At 34.3% G+C, this 22,878-nt stretch overlaps 1 protein-coding gene across 1 annotated transcript in view; it reads left to right on the forward strand.

The window, feature by feature from the left end:
- The window catches only part of LOC150107785 (pre-rRNA 2'-O-ribose RNA methyltransferase FTSJ3), a 288,470-nt gene that overhangs the window by 119,542 nt on the left and 146,050 nt on the right, over positions 1-22,878 (forward strand). The window contains exon 9 of the mRNA XM_090391539.1: positions 20,266-20,328. Coding sequence (XP_090247665.1) covers positions 20,266-20,328 — 63 coding nt within the window. The remainder of the gene's footprint in view (positions 1-20,265; positions 20,329-22,878) is intronic.

Below are 22,878 nucleotides of genomic sequence, written 5' to 3' on the forward strand. Positions count from 1 at the left end.
AAAAAAAAACTCTTTTGGGTTTATTTTTGCCTGTTTGGCTAATTATCTCTCATAGTCTGATTTGGCCTTCCTTACCATACTAGTCACCCTTCTTGCTTGCACTTTGTACTGCTCATGAGTATGCTGATCACATTTTCCTTTTTATTTCCTCAAAAATATTTTCTTTTTTTTTTTTTTTACAGCTCTTGATTTATATCCCTACTCATCTACTTAATTCCAACTTGGTTTATCCTCCTGACCTTGAGTGTGCAGTCTGATACTGCTACTCTCAAGCAATCTCTGACCACTTGCCACGCACTACTGACATACTTTCCTTGTAGCTTCTCAAACCATGACACTGTTCCAAGATGACTCCTGAATCTCTCATAATCACCAGCCTTATAGTTGAACATAAATCCCTTGTTGACAGAGAACTTCACATGTTTGGCAACTTCACAGAATAAGACTGCATGGTCACTCTCCCCAACTGGAGATAGTGTGTCTTCTTTGCTTATGGATACATCTTTTGATGCTATTAATAGATCCAAACCTCTTGTCCCTTCTGTAACATGTTGTTTCATGTAATTATCCCTTAGCAATTAATTAAACTTATAAATGTCAACTCGATCTTGCCTTGCCCCCTTTCCTCCCTTAAATCGATGTCCTCATAGTTAAAGTCTCCCATAATAATTGTTCGGCCTACACTCATTTTACTAACCTACTAATACATGGCATCAGCATCTTCCTGTGGAACCCCCTGGTCTATACAGCACCCAACAACATATTTTGTCCTATTTGCCCCTATCGTACACCAGATAACTTCAAATGAACCATCACTGTCTTACCTAATATCATCTTTAACTTCTACTTTTGCTAGTTGTAATTCTGCAGCTATCATCAGGTATACCCCACCTCCTGTCCTGTTCCTTTTATTTTTCCTGAAAATACAATACTCTTTACATTCTATCCCTGTAACTATATCATTTTCAGTCAATTTTCCATTAAACTTTCCAGCATGTAAGTCTAAATAGTCGATTATTAACATGGCAGGAGGAATGACCTAACAACAACAAAAAAAAAATATATATATATATATATATATACATATATACAGGTATCCCTTGCTTAACACAGGATTTGATTAATGCAGTGAAATTAATTACGACAATCCCTTTATATACGCGGCAAGAGTTTTAATTAATGCATCTTTAAATTTACCACATAAAAATATTCAAGACTCGAGAAGTGTTTCCTAGTTGAGAGAAAGAAATTCGTGAGCATGATGACGTCATTCCTTCCATTAAGCATTAAGAGTGGTGTATTACAAGCTCCAATTGTTCTGCTGTATTTACAGATTACGTTCTTCGTAAATTTTTTCATCCAAGAAAGAATTTCGGGGTGCTTAAGGGTCAAAAATGTATAACTGAGAGAAGACTTCCACGTAGCCTTTAAAGGAATGAGGAGAACCGACCAGGGCTTCTGACCTAATGTCCAATCCTCACCTTCTCGTGGTGCACCCTGTTGGGTATCTACTTGGATACTGAACGAACAAGAATGGGCTGGCAATTTGGGATTAGTTGACCAAATTGTATTCTTATTGGCTTAAACCAAAATACAAAATGATGGTACATGACAAAATTTCATGCCGGCTGGGCATCGCCCAGTTAAACAAGGCCCCCGTTGTTTTTGGCAGGGAACCAGGGCGAACAGCGAAAAGTCACTACTGGAACAAATCTGAAAACACACCCCAACTCAACGTCACCAGAGTTAAAGATTGGTACTATCAACATAAGAAGCCTGAATGGCAAAGAAATGGAGCTAGCTGAGGAATTAGATAAGTACCAGATCGACATAATAGGGGTGACTGAAACAAAAATAGACAAAAAACTGGTTAGATCTTTCTGAGCAATAAATACAACATGTTATATTCTGGCAATGACAATCAAGGAAAAGAAGGAGTAGCCATAGTATGCAACACTAAATACGAAGCTAATCTTCTTGAATGGCAAGCAGTCTCGAGTAGAGTGATGTGGGCAAATATCAGAATGGAGAACTGGACAATGAGACTTATTTGTGCCTATTGTCCCATGGAAGGTTCTACTAAGGTAGAAGTGGAGGAATTATTTTAGGCTTTAGAGAAAGCAACTGACACAATGAAAAAGTTGGTCCTTAAAGGGATAAAAATCCTATGTTTTTATATAGCCAATAAGTGAAACTCAAGATCGAGAACTACGATCTATGAGTTTCAGTGCCGAAAAACTATCGGCGAAGGCAATTTTTCGGCATTGAAACTCATAGATCGTAATTCTCGATCTTGAGTTTCACTTACTGGCTATATAAAAACATAGGATTTTTATCCCTTTAATAACTATTAAGTTGCCAGAAAACTAGCCGTTTGGCTTTTCATTTTAATTACAAAGTTATTCCTTGTTGGGGATCTAAATAGCAGAGTAGGAAATGATTGTGACATACAAAAATATTTTGGGAAAATTTGGAGAAAAGAGCAAAGCTAATAATAATGGCAAATATCTGTTGGATTTCTGCTCAGGACATGGAGGATTGGTTATCAGTAACACCATGTCCAACATAACAATGTGTACAAATTCACATGGAGAGAAGAGGCAAGGAATAAGAAAAGTCTCATTGACTATGTTATTGTTGATAGTGATGTTTTCTCCCTGGTGCAGGACACAGAGTGTACAGAGGATTTGAAATTGGAAGTGATCACTATTTAATCTTGAGCATGATAAAATTGAATTTCATATTGAAAAGAATGACATGTAAGAAAGTTTTAAAGCGAATAAAAGTTGAGCAGCTCTCAGATGTGAACTGTAGACTAAAATACACAAAGATTATTGAAGAAAAAATGAAAGAGTTTGAGAACAGGAATCAAACCTTGGAGATTCAGAGGCAACCCTTGAAGAAAGCCTTAATTGATTCAGCTAGAGAGGCATGTGGTGAAGTTGTCTGCAAGATAGAAAAATTAGAACTCCATGATGGACACTGGAAGTTAAACAAGCAGTGAAGGAAAAAAATAAAGCATATCAAAAGTTCCTGGCAAATAAGTCAGCTTGTGCTCTTAGAGAATACAGAGGCAAATGCAAGAATGCTAAGCATTGTATAAAACTAGCTAAACAAAAGTCATGGGAGGACTTTGGCAAGAATATAGAAAATAAATATCAAGAAGGTGGCAAAATATTCTGGAGGTTGTTGAAGAAGCTTAGGAATGGAAGAAAGAGAGCTGTAAAAGGAGTTAGAGATGATACAGGTGATATGAAAATGGGAGAAAAAGATATCCTTGAAGTATGGAGTAATTACTTTGAAAAACTGCTAAATGAAACAAGCAGTGATAGCACAGTGGTAATAAACAGTCAACAGACATACATTCAGGAATATATATCCATACTTGAAGTAGAAAATGCCATCAAAGGTTTGAAATGTGGAATGGCAGCAGGAGTAAATGATATTCAACCAGAAATACTTAAGTATGGTGGTATAAAATTCTTACGGTTGCCGGACTGCATAGTTCAGAAGGCCTGGACAGAGGGACAAATTCCAGATGATTGGAGTAGAGCTCTCATAGTACCCATATATAAAAAGGGAAATAAAACTGAATGTGAGAATTACAGAGGAGGTATTTCCCTACTGAGTGTTCTTGGTAAGATTGAGAAAACTGAGAAACGGGTGAGAAGAATTGTGGAAGAAAATCTCGGTAAAGAACAAGCTGGTTTCAGGCCAAATAGAGGCTGTCAGGATCATATTTTCACTTTATGACGATAGTTGAGAAATCATGGGAATATAACAAAGATCTGTATTTAGGTTTTGTAGATCTGGAAAAGGCTTATGAAAAGGAGCCAAGAGAGAATCTATTAATGTTAAATCTGGTGTGAGACAAGGATGTACATTATCCCATCTGTTATTGATTATCTATATAGATCACATTATGAAGTAAAGTGGTATTGAAGATGATATCAAAATTGGTGATGTTGATGTCAGCTCTTTGCTTTATGTGGACGATGTTATACTAATAAATCCGCCGCAGGTCTGTAAGATTCCCTGACTAAATTGAGTAACTGTTGTGACAGATATGGCATGAAGGTCAGCAATAAAAAGACAAAGACAATGAAAATAGGTAGAATCGTTGAAAATGTCAACTGTGTTGTGAATGGAGAACCTGTGAAACAAGTAAAACATTTCAGCTACTTAGGTACGATTTTTAGTGAAGATGGTAAATTAAATATGGAAATAGACAACAGAATCAACAAAAACTGGTATGGTAGGAAGTCAATTGAATAAATTCATATGGAATAAGAGAGAAATTAGTCGGAACACTAAATTAGCTGTATGCAAGACAGTATCCAATTTTAATCTGAGAGCTGGGTCAGAAGTAAAACTCTTGACCTAAGACTAGTCAAGAAGGATATCATATTAAAAACAAGGATATTAGTAAAGAATTTGACATTGTCAGCATCCAGGAATATGTTAGCAGAGCTAATCTCAGGTGGTATGGTCACTTAAAGAGAATGGGTGAGGAAAGATTAGCAAAACAAGTGTTCTCTGTTAGGTTGTCAGGAAAACGACCCAGAATAAGACCAAGATATAGGCGGATTAATACGGTACAAAGTGCCTAGATGATAGATGATAGAAATATAAGATCTGATAATGTTGGAGTCTTGACATGTAACAGAATGATTTGGAGGAAATTGTAGATAGGAAGTTAGTAATGATGTAAATTTTTCATGTAGTACTCTCGTATCCTGTACACCACTTGAGGGTACATGGCAGGAATTTGATGATGAAGAAGAAAGAATTTCATCAAAATTCTCTTAATAATCTGTGTGAGAATGTGAAAGTTTTATTTTTTCCACCCAATATGACATCATTGCTACAACCCATAGACGTGGGCATCATTGCAACTTTTCAAAGCCTATTTTCTTAAAACGACATTCTCAACGGTGGTAGAAACAATAATGGGAGAAAATGGGATTGCGTATGCTCCAAGAATTTTGAAAAAATTTTAACATTAAGGATGCAATTGAAAACATTCATGACTCTTAGGAGCAAATGTCTTCTAGCTGCATTAGAGCTGTTTGGAAAAACCTTTTGCCAGAATGCGCTAATTATTTAGGTGGTTTTCAAAATCCTGTGAACAATGTGGTTGAAGAAATCTTTGCAATTGGTGAAGACCTTGGATTTGATAGTGTTGAAGCGTTAACATATAGAATGTGAAGATGAGGTTCCAGAGGAGATAACAATCAAAGAACTGGATGAAATATTTTGCAGTTCAGAATTGCTTAAGCAGTAAGTAATGGATATGGATCCAGATGTTAATCGAAGAAGGCTTGTTTGCCGAAGTCTAGAGAGTCATTTTGCTTGTTATCGTAAAATTTATGCCTATAAGAAAATAACTAAATCCCTTCAAACGACACTTGATGACTTTTTTTTTGATAAAAAAAATTGCAGTAACTAATGTAGGTACAACTTATTTATTAAACATTTACTTTGTATTCATTTTTTATCTGTCCTAAAAGTGCCATATAAAACGAGTTACTAATACAGACTATAAATTTATTATAGTCTGACCAAGTGAAAAATAAACTTTCAACATCTTTCTCTAAATTCAGAGTAATTTAATAAAAAGGTGGCATACCATATGGCAGCTCCTATAGGAGGAGATGACCTTGCTAATGCTTCTGCCTTGGTATCTCCACTCGGGCCTGGCTCCCACTGAAGAGACCTCAATAAAGGTCGAAACTAGTCTGGGTAGTGACCCTTCCCTTAATGCATAACATTATACATATCCACAAGGAGATGTGTTTTGCATTATGGGAGATACTGAGATAGGAGTGTTGGTAGCTTGCTCTACCTTTGCAAGGAGTTGCCCGGTGTTGTACCACTTTACCCCAGTCCTAAAGATACTTTCAGGTGCAAACTTTGTTTGCACACACTTGGATAAAGGATTAAACTAAATTTATTAGAGTTATTAATACAGTAATCGATCATGGACAAATTGTGATTTTTACCATTGATTATTAGATTTGATTAACACGATTTTGATATACACGGCAACATCGAGGGATTAATTAATCACATTAATCAAGGGATACCTATATATACTTCGTGCACTTGCTTTTCATGCAGAGAATGAGGGGATACACACATACACATCATGACTCAACTGTTTTTTTTTCTTTCAAAAAAAAAAAAAATACGTACAAATGCAAAATAACTATGTTTATATTTTTTTTTCAGCAGTTTGTATCAAAGTATTTAATTTTTAATGGGTTTCATTTGTCTATTATTAATAAGAAAATAAATTAAACAGATTAAGTATTAATATAAAGAAAAACATGCTACTATTTTTTCATTTTGCTTTTGTTTATTTCCTTGTTTCACATTTCCTCGAGATCCTTGAGTTTACCATTTTTCTTTCTTTCTTTCATATTATTCATGGTATTCTTTTTGACCTTTGCACATATTTCTCTTAATATATACTACTTGGCAATGTTTCTTTAGTTGTTTTATTCCTTCCTTTTTTTCTCACTTTGTCTTTTATTTTAATTGTACATTTAAACTTAATTGCACAATCTTGCCAACCAAAGGAGTTTATTTATATATTAGTGTCCTTTTTCTTATTCTGGAGCTAGCAGAGGAATTAGAGAAATACCTTATCAATGTAATGGGTGTTTTTGAGATGGAAATAAAAACATGCAAGGTGCTTCTAAATGTTATTTCAAAAAAATAATAAAATTTATTATTATTACATAAGCACTGTGTAAAACTAGCTAAACAAAAGTCATAGGAGGACTTTGGCAAGAATATAGAAAATAAATATCAAGAAGGTGGAAAAAATATTCTGGAGGTTGTTGAAGAAACTTAGGAATGGTGGAAAGAGTGCTGTAAAAGGAGTTAGCGATGATAAAGGTGACATGAAAGCGGAAGAAAAAGATATCCTTGTAGTATGGAGTAATTACTTTGAAAAACTGCTAATTAAACAAGCAGTGATGACAGCACAGTGGTAAAAAACACTGACCAGGCATGCAGTCAGGAATACATATCCATACTTGAAGTAGAAAAAGCCATCAAAGGCTTAAAATGTGGAAAGGCAGCAGGGGAAGATGCTATTCGACCAGAAATGCTGAAGTATGGTGGTATAAAAGTCTTACAGTGGCTGCACTGCATTTTTCAGAAAGCCTGGACAGAGGGACGAATTCCCGATGATTGGAGTAGAGCTCTCATAGTACCCATATATAAAACGGGAAATAAAACTGAATGTGAGAATTACAGAAGTTTCCCTACTAAGTGTTCCTGGCAAGATCTATGCAAGTATACTTGAGAAACGATTGAGAAGAAAAGCTGGGTGAAGAACAAGCTGCATTCCGGCCAAATAGAGGCTGTCAGGATCAGATCTTCACTTTACGACAAATAGTGGAGAAATCATGGAAATATAACAAAGATCTCTATTTGAGTTTTGTCGATTTGGAAAAGGCATATGACAAGGTGCCAAGAGAGAAGCTATTCAATACACTACAGTTATATGGTGTCAGTGGGGCATTATATCAAGCAATACTTAGTCTTTATTTGAGTTGTAAGTCAGCAGTTAGAATTGAAGGAAGTACAGGAAGATGGTTTAATGTTAAATCTGGTGTGAGACAAGGATGTACATTATCCCCTTTGTTATTCATTATCTATATGGATCACATTATGAAGGAAAGTGGTATTAAACATGATATCAGAATTGGAGATGTTAATGTCAGCTCTTTGCTTTATGCGGATGATGTTATACTTCTAAATAAATCCGCTACAGGTCTGCAAGATTCTCTGACTAAATTGAATAACTGTTGTAATAGATATGGTATGAAGGTCAGCAATAAAAAGACAAAGACAATGAAAATAGGCAGAATCATTGAAAATGTCAGCTGTGTTGTGAATGGAGAACCTGTGGAACAAGTAAAACATTTCAGCTACTTAGGCACGATTTTTAGTGAAGATGGTAAATTAAATATAGAAATAGACAACAGAATCAATAAAGCTGGTATGGTGGGAAGTCAATTGAATAAATTCATATGGAATAAGAGAGAAATTAGTCAGAACACTTTATTAGTCAGAAATTATTAGCCAGTTTTAACTTATGGATCTGAGAGCTGGGTCAGAAGTAAAACACTTGACCAAAGACTAGAGAAACTGCAGATATGAGAGTCCTGAGAAAGATTAGAGGCATGAACAGATGGCATCAATGGCAATATCATATTAAAAATGAGGATATTAGGAAAGAACTTGACATGAATCAGTCTATTTAAGTATTTAAGTGACCATACCACCTGAGATTAGCTCTGCAAACACATTCCTGGATGCTGACAAGCATCCAGGAATGTGTTTGCAGAGCTAATCTCAGGTGGTATGGTCACTTAAATAGAATGGGAGAGGAAAGATTGGCAAACAAGTGTTCTCTGCCAAGTTGGCAGGAAAACGACCCAGAGGAAGACCAAGATATAGGTGGATTGATACGGTACAAAGTGCCTGAGATGACAGAAATATAAGATCTGATAATATTGGAGTCTTGACAAGTATCAGACTGATCTGGAAGAAAATTATAGATAAGAAGTTACTGATGATGTAAATTTTTCATGTAGTACTATCATATCCTATACACACCTTGAGGGTACAGGGTAGGAATTTGATAATAATGGTGGTGATGATGATAAAATGAGAATATCCCAAACTTTTGGGAGAGAGAAACAATAGTTCTGATTCATGTTTGGCGAAAGTAAAAGGGTTTTACAACTTTCTTTGAAAAGGCTTTCATATTTAAAAGAACTACTTCTATGGAGAAGACAAGCTTCATCCCACCAGATTGGCAAAATTGTATTTAGTGTCAATACTATGTTCTGCCAGACCGTTTTGAAGTTTCATGTATTCGATATAATATTGATGTATATTAATTCTTTTTTTCCATAGAATAGTGGAAACAGAAACAGTTTCTAGAAATTAATATATTAATAAATAATAATAAAACTATTTTTGATGTTTACATAAAATGAGAATTTTCCAAACTAGTGAAAATACTGAGTATTTTCATTCAGATTATTACTGTAATGCAATCAGAGTAGATGTTTTGGATCAGGAGAGCAGAAACGTTAATCAGACCATTGAATGAGGAGTAGAACTCCTACAGATCCTCTTGTTTAGCATCATTATAATGCCGAAGGGCATAAGACTGAATAGTTTCATAATTAAAGAAGCATGGATGAGCAAGAGGAATATTGACATCTTTAATTAGTTTATTTGGAAGGAGTGATGGTTAAAAGTTAAGGGGTCTAGATAGGTAGATGGACTGTTTTATTAGGTCATTGCTGGCAGTAGATATCCTGGCACATCAGAAGAACTCATTTACTGATAATTTTCACTCAGAAGATTTTGATCAGAGCTTGAGTCATTGTGCTCTGCTATTATTTGGAGATACCTAGCTGTAAAACATTCCCTAGAAAATTGGGAATGTCTAAAGAATTATTATTGTTTGTTTCATCATCAGATTTCTAATATTGAGGATATATATCAGGAATATTACAAAATACTATAATGATATAGCATGAAAAGTTTACATTACCAATTTTTTTCCAAATTAGTCTTATCTGCTAGGACTCCAATATTTTAGATGTTATATTTTGGTCTTCTAAGGCACTTCTAACAACATTAGTTCACCTATATCTTGGTTTTCCTCTAAGTCTTTTTCTTGCCATCCTGGCAAAAAACACTTTTTTCGCTAACTTTTCCTGCCCCATTTTGTTTAAGTGGCCATACTGCCTAAGATTACCTTACCTCACATTCATCCTTAAATGCTAACAATGTCAAGTTTCTTTCTGCTATTGTCATTTTTAATATAATTCTGCTATTGATGCCATATTTTCATTTTCCTAATTTTTCTCAGAAGAATACTCATATCTCTTTTCTCCAGTCTTTGATTGTTTTACTTCTAAGCGTTCAGAAAGTGTTCAAACTTGATTTGAACACTTTCTTGTGTATAGCTGGTTTAGTATTTTGACTAAGTTCTCTCTTATTTCATAAATTTATTCAGTTTGTTATACACCATACTAGCTTTGCTAATTCTGTTATTTATTTCCATGTTTAATTTGCCATCAATTAAATGCCAATATTAAAAATACTAATAATTAAAAATGCCAACAAAAATTATTCATAAATAGTTAAAATGTTTTACTTCTTCCATTGGTTCCACATTCTGAATGCAGTTGAAGTTTTCTGTGGTCCTGCTTATTTTCATATTTTTTGTCATTTTGATTGCTGATTTTCATGTCATTTGTTACATCAGTTATTCAGTTTAATTAAGGAGTCTTGCAATTTGTACTAGATTTATTTAAGAGTATAACATCTGCATAAATTAAAGAGCTAAGATTAACATCTCTAGCTTTGAAACAAACTATTAGATCTTCAGCTTTGATGTCAGGTTTAAATATGATCCATATAGGTGATGTGAACCCTTATCATACACCTGATTTACATCAAGTTATATTCCTATACCTCCTTCAATTCCAACTGACTTGAAATCAAAGAGTTTCATGCCGAATATAGCAAGTTATAAAAGTTCGGCAAGTCCAAGCATAAGCAAATACCTGGGTAGTACAATACCGGGCAACTCGTAGTAAAGGAGGATAAAGCTAGGATCACTATTCTTAGTATTAACCCTAATGTAAAACTCATTCCCTATGAGTTTTACATTAGAGTATAATATTTGCTCTAAATAAACTTTCTATGTTTATTTAGAGCAAAAGATCAACTTGGTTGGTGTGGGCTTTCATAAATACCACAAAGCATTCAAAAGAGACATCCCAGTCTGTCTTAATTCTGGTCATGACATGGAAGTGAAACATTGACTAAACAATTGACTGACAAGTTGACTACCCAATATAGAGTTCATTGCTGAGTATTACCATTCAAGATATGAGGATGGTCTGAAAGGTTTTTGGCCTAACAACGAAAAAACAAATTTATAATTTCAAAATTATTTTTATTTTTCAACATAATCTCCCTTAAGACTAATACATTTATTCCAGTGATTCTTCAGCACCATTAACCTATCCCTATAGTGGTTCTCAGTAAGATCTGCAAAATATCCCTCTACAGCTGCAATCACCTTGATTTGAAGAAAAAAAAGACCGCTGACCAGCAAGGAAGAGTTTCAGTTTTGGGAAGAGATAGAAGTCAGAGGGAGCCAAATCTGGAGAATAGGGTGAATGTTCCAACACTTCATAATGCAGATCCCTTAATTTTCCCATTCCCTAAACACCTTTGTGGGCAGGTGCATTATCCTGATGAAAGATGATTTTTTCTTCTGCAAACCAGGTCTTTTCTCACGAATTTTTTCGCCTAGTCTGGTTAAAAGATCAGAATAGCATTTCCATGTTATTGTTTTACCCTTTTCATGATAATTAATAAACAAAATGCCTTTAGCATCCCAAAACACCGATGCCAGGACCTTTCATGGTGATGGAACCGACTTTGTCTTTTGTCCACCGTTTTGACTGCTGTTTGGAGTGAATCCACGTCTCATCCATAGTAATAAATTGCCCCCACAAAATTAGTTTTATTCTTGTTAAAACACTTCAAGCACTGGCAGAGATTTTCATGCGCATGTGTTTTTGATCTGCTGTGAGCAAGTGTGTCATCCATCTTGTGCAAAGCTTTTTAATTTGCAATTCTTCATGCAAAATATATCCTACACGTGCTTTTGAAATGCCTATAGTCTCAGCAATTTCACTTACTTTGATTCGCTGGTCATCCAATACCATATCGTGCACTTGATCAATGATTTCTGATGTTATTACACTTTTTTGGACGTCCTGCACATTAATCATCTATAAGGCTGATACGACCATGTTTAAACTCGGCAGCCCATTTCTTAATTGTCGAAAATGAAGGAGAAGAGCACCCATATTACTTTTATTCATATTACTTTTATGAACTTCAAATGAATTTTTTTGGCTTTAAACCTTCTTTTACAAAGAATTTTATAACCGCATGATACTCAATTTTATCCTTTTCAAGGGATACAGACAACACTTTTGCTTCAGACAGCTGTATAAAACAAACTGCTTGATAGAATGACTTGCAATTTCACATGGATACATCTGTCATCTTATGACAGGTGTATGAACTTTGAAAAAAAAAAATCTCGGTGATAGTGTTGTCGTCTATGGTGGAGGAGAGAACTTTTCAGACCACCTTCGTGGAAAGTGCTATACTTAGATTAGATTGCAAACCACAATGAGAGATATTTTAATAGCTATTAAAAGGTCTAAGTGGCAACGAACAGATCTTATTACAAGAAATAACACACAAAAAGACAAATACAGGTAACCCTCGTATAACGAGGATGCTAGGTTCCACAGAAATGCCGCATTATATAAATCGTGTTATGTGAGACTCAGAATACATAGAAGTAGGGTTATGTTCTGAAATCATTTTTTTTTTTTTTAATTATGTAAACAATAATGACATATCCAACAAAAAATATTTTTTATTTAATTCTGGTAATTCATGTAAGTTAAGAAAACAAATACATAGTATAAAATTATAAATTGTGCGTAAACTTCATTGCACATAACGCATAAATGTTTAGGCAAAATAAAATAAAGTGCATATTTTAATCATCATCACTTCTTCAAAACTAACATTTTGTAGATGTTCTTTATTTACGAGTGGCCGGAAGTCGTCATTACTTGAAATCTCTTGGATGTCATTTGTATAATTCTCATTGCATACTTCGGTTGGTTTAGTTATCAAGAAAGGTGGATAAAGCTAGGATCACTATTCTTAGTATTTACCCTAATGTAAAGCTCGTCCCCTAGGAGATGTATGGTGTTTTACATTAAGGGAGATAGGTCACTATTCAGACCTGTTTCAACCTTTATTGAGATCTCATCGGTGAGTAGGTAGACCAAATAATACCAAGATTGTAGCGATAATAGCTCTAATACTTTACAGTACGAGTTGTCAAAAAGGTGTACATATAAATTAATGAAATAAAGAGCAAAAAAGCTTCACTTCGGCGATGTAAAAATTATTTAAATTAAGGGGATATTTAATCCAGCATTATTTCAGAGCCGAATAATAAACTCTAAGATAGAAATAAAATAAAAAAACTCTAAGATAGTAACAGGGCATGAAACAAAGAGTTTCATGCCCTGTTACCATTATTCTTTACAGATACTACTAGTCTCTTTATATCATCATGCAGGATCTCTATAATCTTTATTACTATTGCTTTTCCCAGTTTTTCCATAAGTAGAAATATTCTCAATCAAATCATTCCCTGTATCATTAATGTAAAAATTATATAGCAAGAGTTCAAGAATGGAATTTCTAGAAAACCAAATACTTAACACCACTACACACAAACCAATCTGACTGTGATACACAGATGTGCTTACTATTTGGCCTCAGAGCCTGGACACATTAGGTATATTTTTAGCTCATTTAAATAGCAGATATCCAAAAATATATTTGATTGAAGAAAAGGAAACAAACAACTTTTATTAAGTTCATAATATGGAGCTAAACAAATATCCAATTGCCTCGTGAATTTTCCGGAACACTGCATTGAGGTATCATTATCCGTAAATTAACTGCCTAACTTTCTTGCCAAGTCCAATCTTTCTGCTAATTTCTTTAAAATGAATTCTTTAAGAGATTCATCACAATCAGAATCTTTGGCAGAACTTTCACAACCGACACGATCTATTAACTGTATCAGTTCCTCTTCATTTAAATCTATTTCCCCACCAATTAATTTACTAATTTCGTGTACAGGATATGATAGTAGTACATCAAAAATTTACATCATTACTAACTTCCTATCTACAATTTTCCTCCAAATCAGTCTGTTACTTGTCAAGATAACAACATTATCAGATCTTATATTTCTATTGTCTAAGGCACCTTGTACAGTATCAATACTTTCTTTGTTTGCCCATTCTATTTAGGTGACCATACCGCCTGAGATTAGCTTTGCTAACACATTCCAGGATGCTGACAATGTCAAGTTCTTTCCTAATATCCTCATTTTTAATATGATATTGCCATTGATGCCATCTGTTCACACCTGTAATCTTTCTCAGGACTCTCGTATCTGTGATCTCTAGTCTTTGGTCAAGCGTGTTACTTCTGACCCAGCTCTCAGATCCATAAGTTAAAACTGGTTTGAACACTGTCTTGTATACAGCTAATTTCTCTCTTATTCCATATGAATTTATTCAATTGACTTCCCACCATACCAGCCTTGCTGATTCTTTTGTCTATTTCCATATTTAATTTACCATCTTCACTAAAAATCGTGCCTAATTAGCTGAAATATTTTACTTGTTCCACAGGTTCTCCGTTCACAACGCAATTGACATTTTTAGCGATTCCGCCTATTTTCATTGTCTTTGTCTTTTTATTGCTGACCTTCATACCATATCTATTACAACAGTTATTCAATTTAGTCAGGGAATATTGCAGACTTATTTAGAAGTATAACATCGTCTGCATAAAGCAAAGAGCTGACATTAACATCTCCAATTTTGATATCATGTTTAATACCACTTTCCTTCATAATGTGATCCATATAGATAATGAATAACAGAAGGGATAATGTACATCCTTGTCTCACACCAGATTTAACATTAAACCATCTTCCTGTACTTCCTTCAATTCTAATTGCTGACTTACAACTCAGATAAAGACTAATATTGCTTGATATAATGTCCCATTGAAACCATATAACTGTAGCGTTTTGAATAGCTTCTCTCTTGGCACCTTGTCGTATGCCTTTTTTAGATCGGCAAAACCGAAATATAGATGTTTGTTATATTCCCATGCTTTCTCAACTATTTGCCTTAAAGTGAAACTCTGATACTGACAGTCTCTATTTGGTCTGAATCCAGCTTGTTCTTCACCAAACTTCCATTGTACAATCCTTCTCAACTGTTTCTCAAGTATACTTGCATATATCTTACCAGGAACACTCAGTAATGAAATGCCACTGTAATTCTCTCTTTCTGAACTATGCAGTGCAGCCACTGTAAGACTTTTATACCACTATACTTCAGCATTTCTGGTCGAATATCATCTACTCCTGCTGTCTTTCCACATTTCAAGCCTTTGATGGCTTTTTCTACTTCATGTATAGTTATGTATTCTGGACTGTATGTCTGTTGAGTGTTTTTTACCACTGTACTATCACTGCTTGTTTCATTTAGCAATTTTTCGAAGTAGTTACTCCATACTTCAAGGATATCTTTTTCTCCCGTTTTCGTGTCACCTTTATCATCTCTCTCCTTTTACAGCACTCTTTCCTCCATTTCTAAGATTCTTCAACAACCTCCAGAATATTTTACCACCTTCTTGATATTTATTTTCTATGTTCTTTCCGAAGTCCTCCCATGACTTTTGTTTAGCTAGTTTTACATAGTGTTTAGCTTTCTTACATTTGTCTCTATATTCTCTAAGAGCACAAACTTACTTATTTGCCAGGAACTTTTGATATGCTTTCTTCTTTTCCTTCACTGCCTCTTTAACTTCCTGTGTCCACCATGGAGTTCTGATTTTTCTATCCTTGCAGGCAACCTCACCACATGCCTTTTTGGCTGAAAAAAGCATTACATATTAATTATGTATATAACTCACCAGAAAATAAAGTGCTCAGCTTGAGATGAACACACTTATGATTTTTAATAAGCAAAAAATGAAGAGAATTTTCAACCATAAACACTTTATACGGTAAACAATTGACGTACATGCATGCTAAAGGGTATTTCCCCTAATATAAATTCGCTACTTATAACTTTTAAGAAGTTTTGATTTTGACACTGACCACGAAATATTAACTGCCAAAGTGAAGATAAAAATCAACAGGAAATCAGAAATATCAGAAAAGAAGAAAACATCAACCTATCAAAACTAAAAGATAGCTCAAGCAGAAGTCGATTTTTAGAACAGATGTGCTCGAAATTAAAACCCTGCATCTTACAGAACAGCGGAAAATTCTGGGAAGAAGGAAAAGAAACAGTGTTATCAATTGCAAAAGACACTCTATGTTCCAAACCCAAAATAAACAAACAGTGGATAATCCAAGAAATCACAGCTACCATAGAAGAGAAAAGAGAGGCCAAGATACTTGTAAACCAACAAAACAATGAAGAGAATAGAGAAAAATACAGAACACTAAAAAATAAAGTTGATAACCTATGCAAAAAAGCCAAAGAAAAATGGTTAGAAGAAAAAGCTAAGAAATGCCAAGAAGCATACCAACAAAACAACCTAAAAGTCTCTGGCAAGATCTATGCAAGTATACTTGAGAAACGGTTGAGAAGAATAGTGGAAGAACAAGCTGGATTCAGGCCAAATAGAGGCTGTCAGGATCAGATCTTCACTTTACGACAAATAGTCGAGAAAGCATGGGAATATAACAAAGATCTGTATTTTAAGTTTTGTCGATTTGGAAAAGGCATATGACAAGGTGCCAAGAGAGAAGCTATTCAATACGCTGCAGTTATATGGTGTCAATGGGGCATTATATCAAGCAATACTTAGTCTTTATTTGAGTTGTGAGTCAGCAGTTAGAATTGAAGGAAGTACAGGGAGATGGTTTAATGTTAAATCTGGTGTGAGACAAGGATGTACATTATCCCCTCTGTTATTCATTATCTATATGGATCACATTATGAAGGAATGTGGTATTAAACCTGATATCAAAATTGGAGATGTTAATGTCAGCTCTTTGCTTTATGCGGATGATGTTATACTTCTAAATAAATCCGCTACAAGTCTGCAAGATTCTCTGACTAAATTGAATAGCTGTTGTAATAGATATGGTATGAAGGTCAGCAATAAAAAGACAAAGACAATGAAAATAGGCGGAATCGCTGAAAATGTCAATTGCATTGTGAACGGAGAACCTGTGGAACAAGTAAAATATTTCAGCTAATTAGGCACGATTTTTAGTGAACATGGTAAATTAAATATGGAAATAGACAAAAGAATCAGCAAGGCTGGTATGGTGGGAAGTCAATTGAATAAATTCATATGGAATAAGAAAGAAATTAGTCGGAACACTAAATTAGCTGTATACAAGACTGTGTTCAAACCAATTTTAACTTATGGATCTGAAAGCTGGGTCAGAAGTAAAACACTTGACCAAAGACTAGAGACCACAGATATGAGAGTCCTGAGAAAGATTAGAGGCGTGAACAGATGGCATCAATGGCAATATCATATTAAAAATGAGGATATTAGGAAAGAACTTGACATTGTCAGCATCCAGGAATGCGTTAGCAGAGCTAATCTCAGATGGTATGGTCACTTAAATAGAATGGAAGAGGAAAGATTAGCAAAACAAGTGTTCTCTGCCAGGTTGGCAGGAAAACGACCCAGAGGAAGACCAAGATATAGGTGGATTGATATGGTACAAAGTGCTTTAGACGATAGAAATATAAGATCTGATAATGTTGGAGTCTTGACAAGTAACAGACTGATTTGGAGGAAAATTGTAGATAGGAAGTTAGTAATGATGTAATTTTTTCATGTAGTACTGTCATATCCTGTACACCCTTTGAGGGTACATGGCAGGAATTTGATGATGATGATGATGATGAAGTCTTCCATGATACTGTAAGAGAAATTACAAAGGAATGCTCAGCAAAAGCAGTAACAATGATGAACAACAAGATGACTGAAACCGGGAATATTGAATATATAAGAAAAATCTGGTCAAACCATTTTAAGACTATCTGCCACCAAGGAAACAAAACTACAATGCCAACAATAGAAGAAAATAATGATCACCCAAAAATTTTACAAGAAGAAGTTAGATATGCAATGAAACAGATGAAAAACAATAAAGCACCAGGCATTGATACTATCCCTACTGAACTGTGGTCATATGGAGGCAGCATATCAATAGAATATTTAACAAACCTATTCAATAAAATACTACAAACAGGAGAGATCCCAGATGACTGGAGAACTGGAAAGATCATCCCAATATACAAGGAAGGAGACAAAAGAGACTGCAGAAATTACAGACCAATCAATTTACTCCCTCACTCCTATAAAATATTCATAAGAATTATACAAAATAGATTAAAAAACACCTACGAAGAAATGATAGGCATAGAACAAGCTGGTTTCCGAGGAAACTATTCAACAATAGACCAAATTTTCACATTGCTCCAACTAGCAGAACTCAACTGGGAAGACCATAAAGAACTATATTGTTGTTTTGTGGACTTTAAACAAGCTTTCGATAACATCAACAGAGAAATCCTTCTCAAAATTCTACTAGAAAAAGCAATAGACAAATATATAATACAGTTTCTGATAAAATATTACTCTAAGACAAATGCAATAATTAAAAAGGACACACTCACAACAGAATCCATAGAGACCCAAAAAAGGAGTAATGCAAGGATGCCCATTATCCCCATGCCTATTCAACATATATCTAGAAGAAGTTGTAAAGAAAGCAATAGACAATGAGCCTGGAATCAATGTCAACGGTTTAAACATAAATAATATCAAAGATGCAGATGATCTCGTCCTTCTTGCAAGAACCCCAAATGAACTACAAAAGTTGATCAACAAGCTAAATGAAACCTGTAAAACATATGACATGACAATAAATATACAAAAGACAAAAGTGATGAAAATAGGGAGGAACAGAACTACCATCTCAGCCACCCTAAACGGAGAACAATTAGAACAAGTAGACAACTTCATATACCTTGGATCAAAACTAACAGAAACAATAGATGAACTCAAAACAATCAAACACAGAATAGCGATAGGATGGACCACCATGGGAAAATTACAGAAAATCTGGAAAACAAACAAGATATCTAAACAAGCCAAAATCAAACTATATGAAGCAATAATTATACCAACCGTCATCTATGGAGCAGAAGCGTGGACAGTTAAAAAAAGAGAGGAGAAAAAACTGCTGGCATTTGAAATGAAATGTTTAAGAAAAATAAATAGAACAAGTTGGATAGAAAAGAAAACAAACATCACAGTCAGACAAGAACTATTGTATAAAAAGACAATAATAGAAAAAATTAGAAAACAACAACTGAGATGGTTTGGATGCAGACAGACTTCCTAACGTCCTAATCAATACTTTTCCAACTGAAAAAAGAAGACCTGGAAGACCAAGAATTACCTGGCTGAAATTAATAAAGAACATCTCGGGATGCAGAACATATAAGGAACTTTTTCGAACAGCAAGGAATAGAGAAGACTGGAAGATCCTGTTCAAGAGAAGACTCAACCCCGTCTTAGACGGAAGAGAAGAAGAAGAAGAAGAAGATTTATAACTACATGACAATATGGGGAGATGCTTTTAACGAAAAAGATTAAATTTGATTTTTAACTCGTGTGGTGAAAAATATACGTAAAGATAAAGGGTTACTACAATTTGTAGACCGCGTTATACCGAAACCACGTTATACGAGGGTAACTACAATTTGTAGACCGCGTTATATCGAAATCGCGTTATACGAGTGTTACCTGTATATCTTAATGATATCCTAGATATGGAAAGAAAGAAATTGGAAGACCAAAGAGACATTGGCAGGATGAGATTAAAAAGATTGCTGGAACTCAGCAGCATAGAAAAGCTCAAGGTAGAACGGAATGGAGGGTTTTGGGAAATGTCTTCCTCCAACATTGGAAAGGTGTGACTGATAACAACGACTATGATAGCTCTTTGGAATTCAATCATCTGAGCGGGCCTTCTGAATTATGCAATGATGCCATTATAAAACTTATGCCTCCATATTTGAGCATTTCTGGTTAAATAATCCCTCATATGGGTTTTCACATATCAGGTTTTGATGGTTTTTCTCATTTTCAGTATTGATATGTACTTCCTAATTGCATTTCTTTTGAATATTTTATACCACTACTACTGTCCTGTCACTGCTTATCTCATTTGATAATATTTTGAAGTAATTATTCCAGACTTCTTTATCTTCCAGTTTAATGTCACCTTCATCATCTCTGATTCCTTTTAGAGACACTTTCCTTTATCTTTAAGTCTTTTTCAGTAGTCTCCAAAAAATAATAATACCACCTTCGTGATATTTTCTATATTCATATGAAAATCTTTCTACAACTTTTGTTTAGCCTACTTTTACACTAACATATTATGCTATAACATGTTATAGTTTATTATGGTGATGTAATATGATACATAATTACCTTAGTAATTCTGTTGAATTTGCTTTTGTTTTACAGAGCATTAATAAAATGGAGAAAAGAGTTGAAAAAAATTGCTGATAATGCAGAGGAAACACCAGAGTAAGTTGAATTATGAAATGTGAACTATTTGAATTTACTATTAAAATATGATATTATGGTTCTGATTTATGATCTAGATTTCAGTTTTATTGACCAGATTGTATTTCTTATTGACTGAAATATATGTACATTGTGAAGGTACAACACAATCAGATATTTTGTTGGTGCAATGCCTGGTTTAACAAGGCCCTGGATGTTTTAATAAAAAAATTAGGGCTTGTAAATTCAGCTTCTGAAGTGTCAACAGAACTGGCTATAGGCACCAACATAAGAAGCATTGGTGACATAATAAACGAAATTAGTAGAGACATTTCAGAAATATTATGGTAGCATAATTTTTGTTATTGAGACTAAGAAAACCATAACATTAGAGATAATAAGACATTTTGAACCTACAATAAATAATTAAACTCTGTTTTGCTTTCTATTAACTGACAGCTTCGTCAGGAACATACACAAAATCTAAATTCATCTAAGAACATTTGATTTGAAACATATAACATTAATAATAATATAGGTTAGTCATTCATATCATTTAACATGTATGTTAATTGTTGTTCAAGGTGTTTAGTGTTTAGATTGTTATTAGCACAATGGAAGTCTTGTAGGTGACAAACTTATAAGAAACTTACAAATGTCATCAAATATGAGGCATCTATTTCAGATGCTATGTGATCATGTCACTTCAGAGGATTCCTTAAACATTCTTAAAAACAAATTGTACAAGATAATATGATAGTGCTACATAAAAATTCCACATTACTAACTTCTTGTCTGCTGATTTACTCAAAATTGATTTGTTGTCTATCCAGATTCCAATATTGTCAGCTCTTATATTTCAGTATTCTAAGGCACTCCTCAGTCTTTTTTCTGCCAATCCAGTATTAAATCTTTCCCACTTAGGCAAACTGCTTCTATGGAGACGATGAGCTTCATCCCACAGGATACTATGTTTAATGCCAATACTATGCCATGGTATACAAGACTTTTGAGGTTTCATGTAGTCAATGCAGTGTTGATGTTCATTAATTCTTTTTTCCATAGTACATCCTGTCTGTCCAAAGTATGTCAAATTACATTCACAAGAGATCTGGTAACTAGCTAAAGATAGAGGCAACAGTTTTTTTTTTTTTTTTTTTTGTAGAAAGTAACACAAGAGAAATCTTGTTGCTTTGGGATTAAGGTGTTACTTCTTCAAAATTCTATTCTGGTATCTCTGAACCAATAGGTTTAGAGATACCAGAAATATAAATGATTGGAACTTTGTGATCTGTCAAAGAATCCATAGGTATTGCATGTAGGAGTCAATAATCTGCTGGATTTAATGAGGGTTGTAACTATTTCATTCCATTAAAGTTTTGTAAGTAAGAAGCTCCTATTGTAAGCATCTTACTTACAATTAATTAATTAAACTTCTTAATTAAAGACTTGATAAAACCTTTTGAGGGAGGGGGGGGAGCATGGTGAGCAGAATTTTGATGAAAGTATCTGCCAGTAAATGGAAGTTTCTGATAAACACTGGTTAACAAAGTTCCAGAGGCTGTGCAAGCAAGAAGCATGTTCTTTTTCCCTTGTGAATTGAATGTTTGTGTGTGTGTGGTGAAGGCTATTGATCCAATGTAAGAAAGTGATAAGTTCATTTTCAGAATGAGGTCAAACAGGAAAAATGTCATCAATGTAACAAAACCAAAGAGAAGGTTGGGGATGATTGGATGAGAACAATGTATCTTACATTGTTCTCATCCAATCTCATCCTTCTGACAAACTTCTGTTTGTCAGAAGTAACTATTTCATTCCATTAAAGTTTTGTAAGAAGCTCCTATTGTAAGCTTGAGGGAGAGGAACACACATTATGTGCTCTATTAATTAAAGACTTGATAAAACATTTTTTTTGGGGGGGGGGGGGGCATGATGAGCAGAATTTTGATGAAAGTATCTGCCAGTAAATGGAAGTTTCTGATAAACACTGGTTGACAAAGTTCCAGAGGCTGTGCAAGCAAGAAGCATGTTCTTTTCCCCTTGTGAATTGAATGTGTGTGTGTGTGGTGAAGGCTATTGATCCAATGTAAGAAAGTGATAAGTTCATTTTCAGAATGAGGTCAAACAGGAAAAATGTCATCAATGTAACAAAACCAAAGAGAAGGTTGGGGATGATTAGATGAGAACAATGTATCTTACAGATAATTCAAAAAAAGAGTTTGTCAGAAGTGGAGAATTGGGGCTTCCTATAGCTGTGCCTTCAATTTGTTTATAGATTTTGTTTTCTCAGCTGCAATATCCTGATTATATAACAAAATAAAAAATTTTCACATCAGGAGGGAAATAATCATATAGTAAACTAATAGTGTCAGGTAATAGAATGTTGGTAATTAAAGAAACAATGACTAACATACCTGATTGTTGTATTTGAATATCCTTGATTTTTTTATGAATGATACCTGGATTGTCTAATATGGGCAGTTAATAAATGTGAAAGAAATAGCAATTCTTTATATGAGAGAGTCAGTAACAATTCGCAATGGACAATCTTCTTTATGAATTTTTGGTAGA

The sequence above is a fragment of the Typopeltis vanoorti genome, chromosome 4 (assembly GCF_054136105.1).
Source record: "Typopeltis vanoorti isolate ZY-2024b chromosome 4, IOZ_Tvanoo_1.0, whole genome shotgun sequence".
Classification (NCBI taxonomy): domain Eukaryota; kingdom Metazoa; phylum Arthropoda; class Arachnida; order Uropygi; family Thelyphonidae; genus Typopeltis; species Typopeltis vanoorti.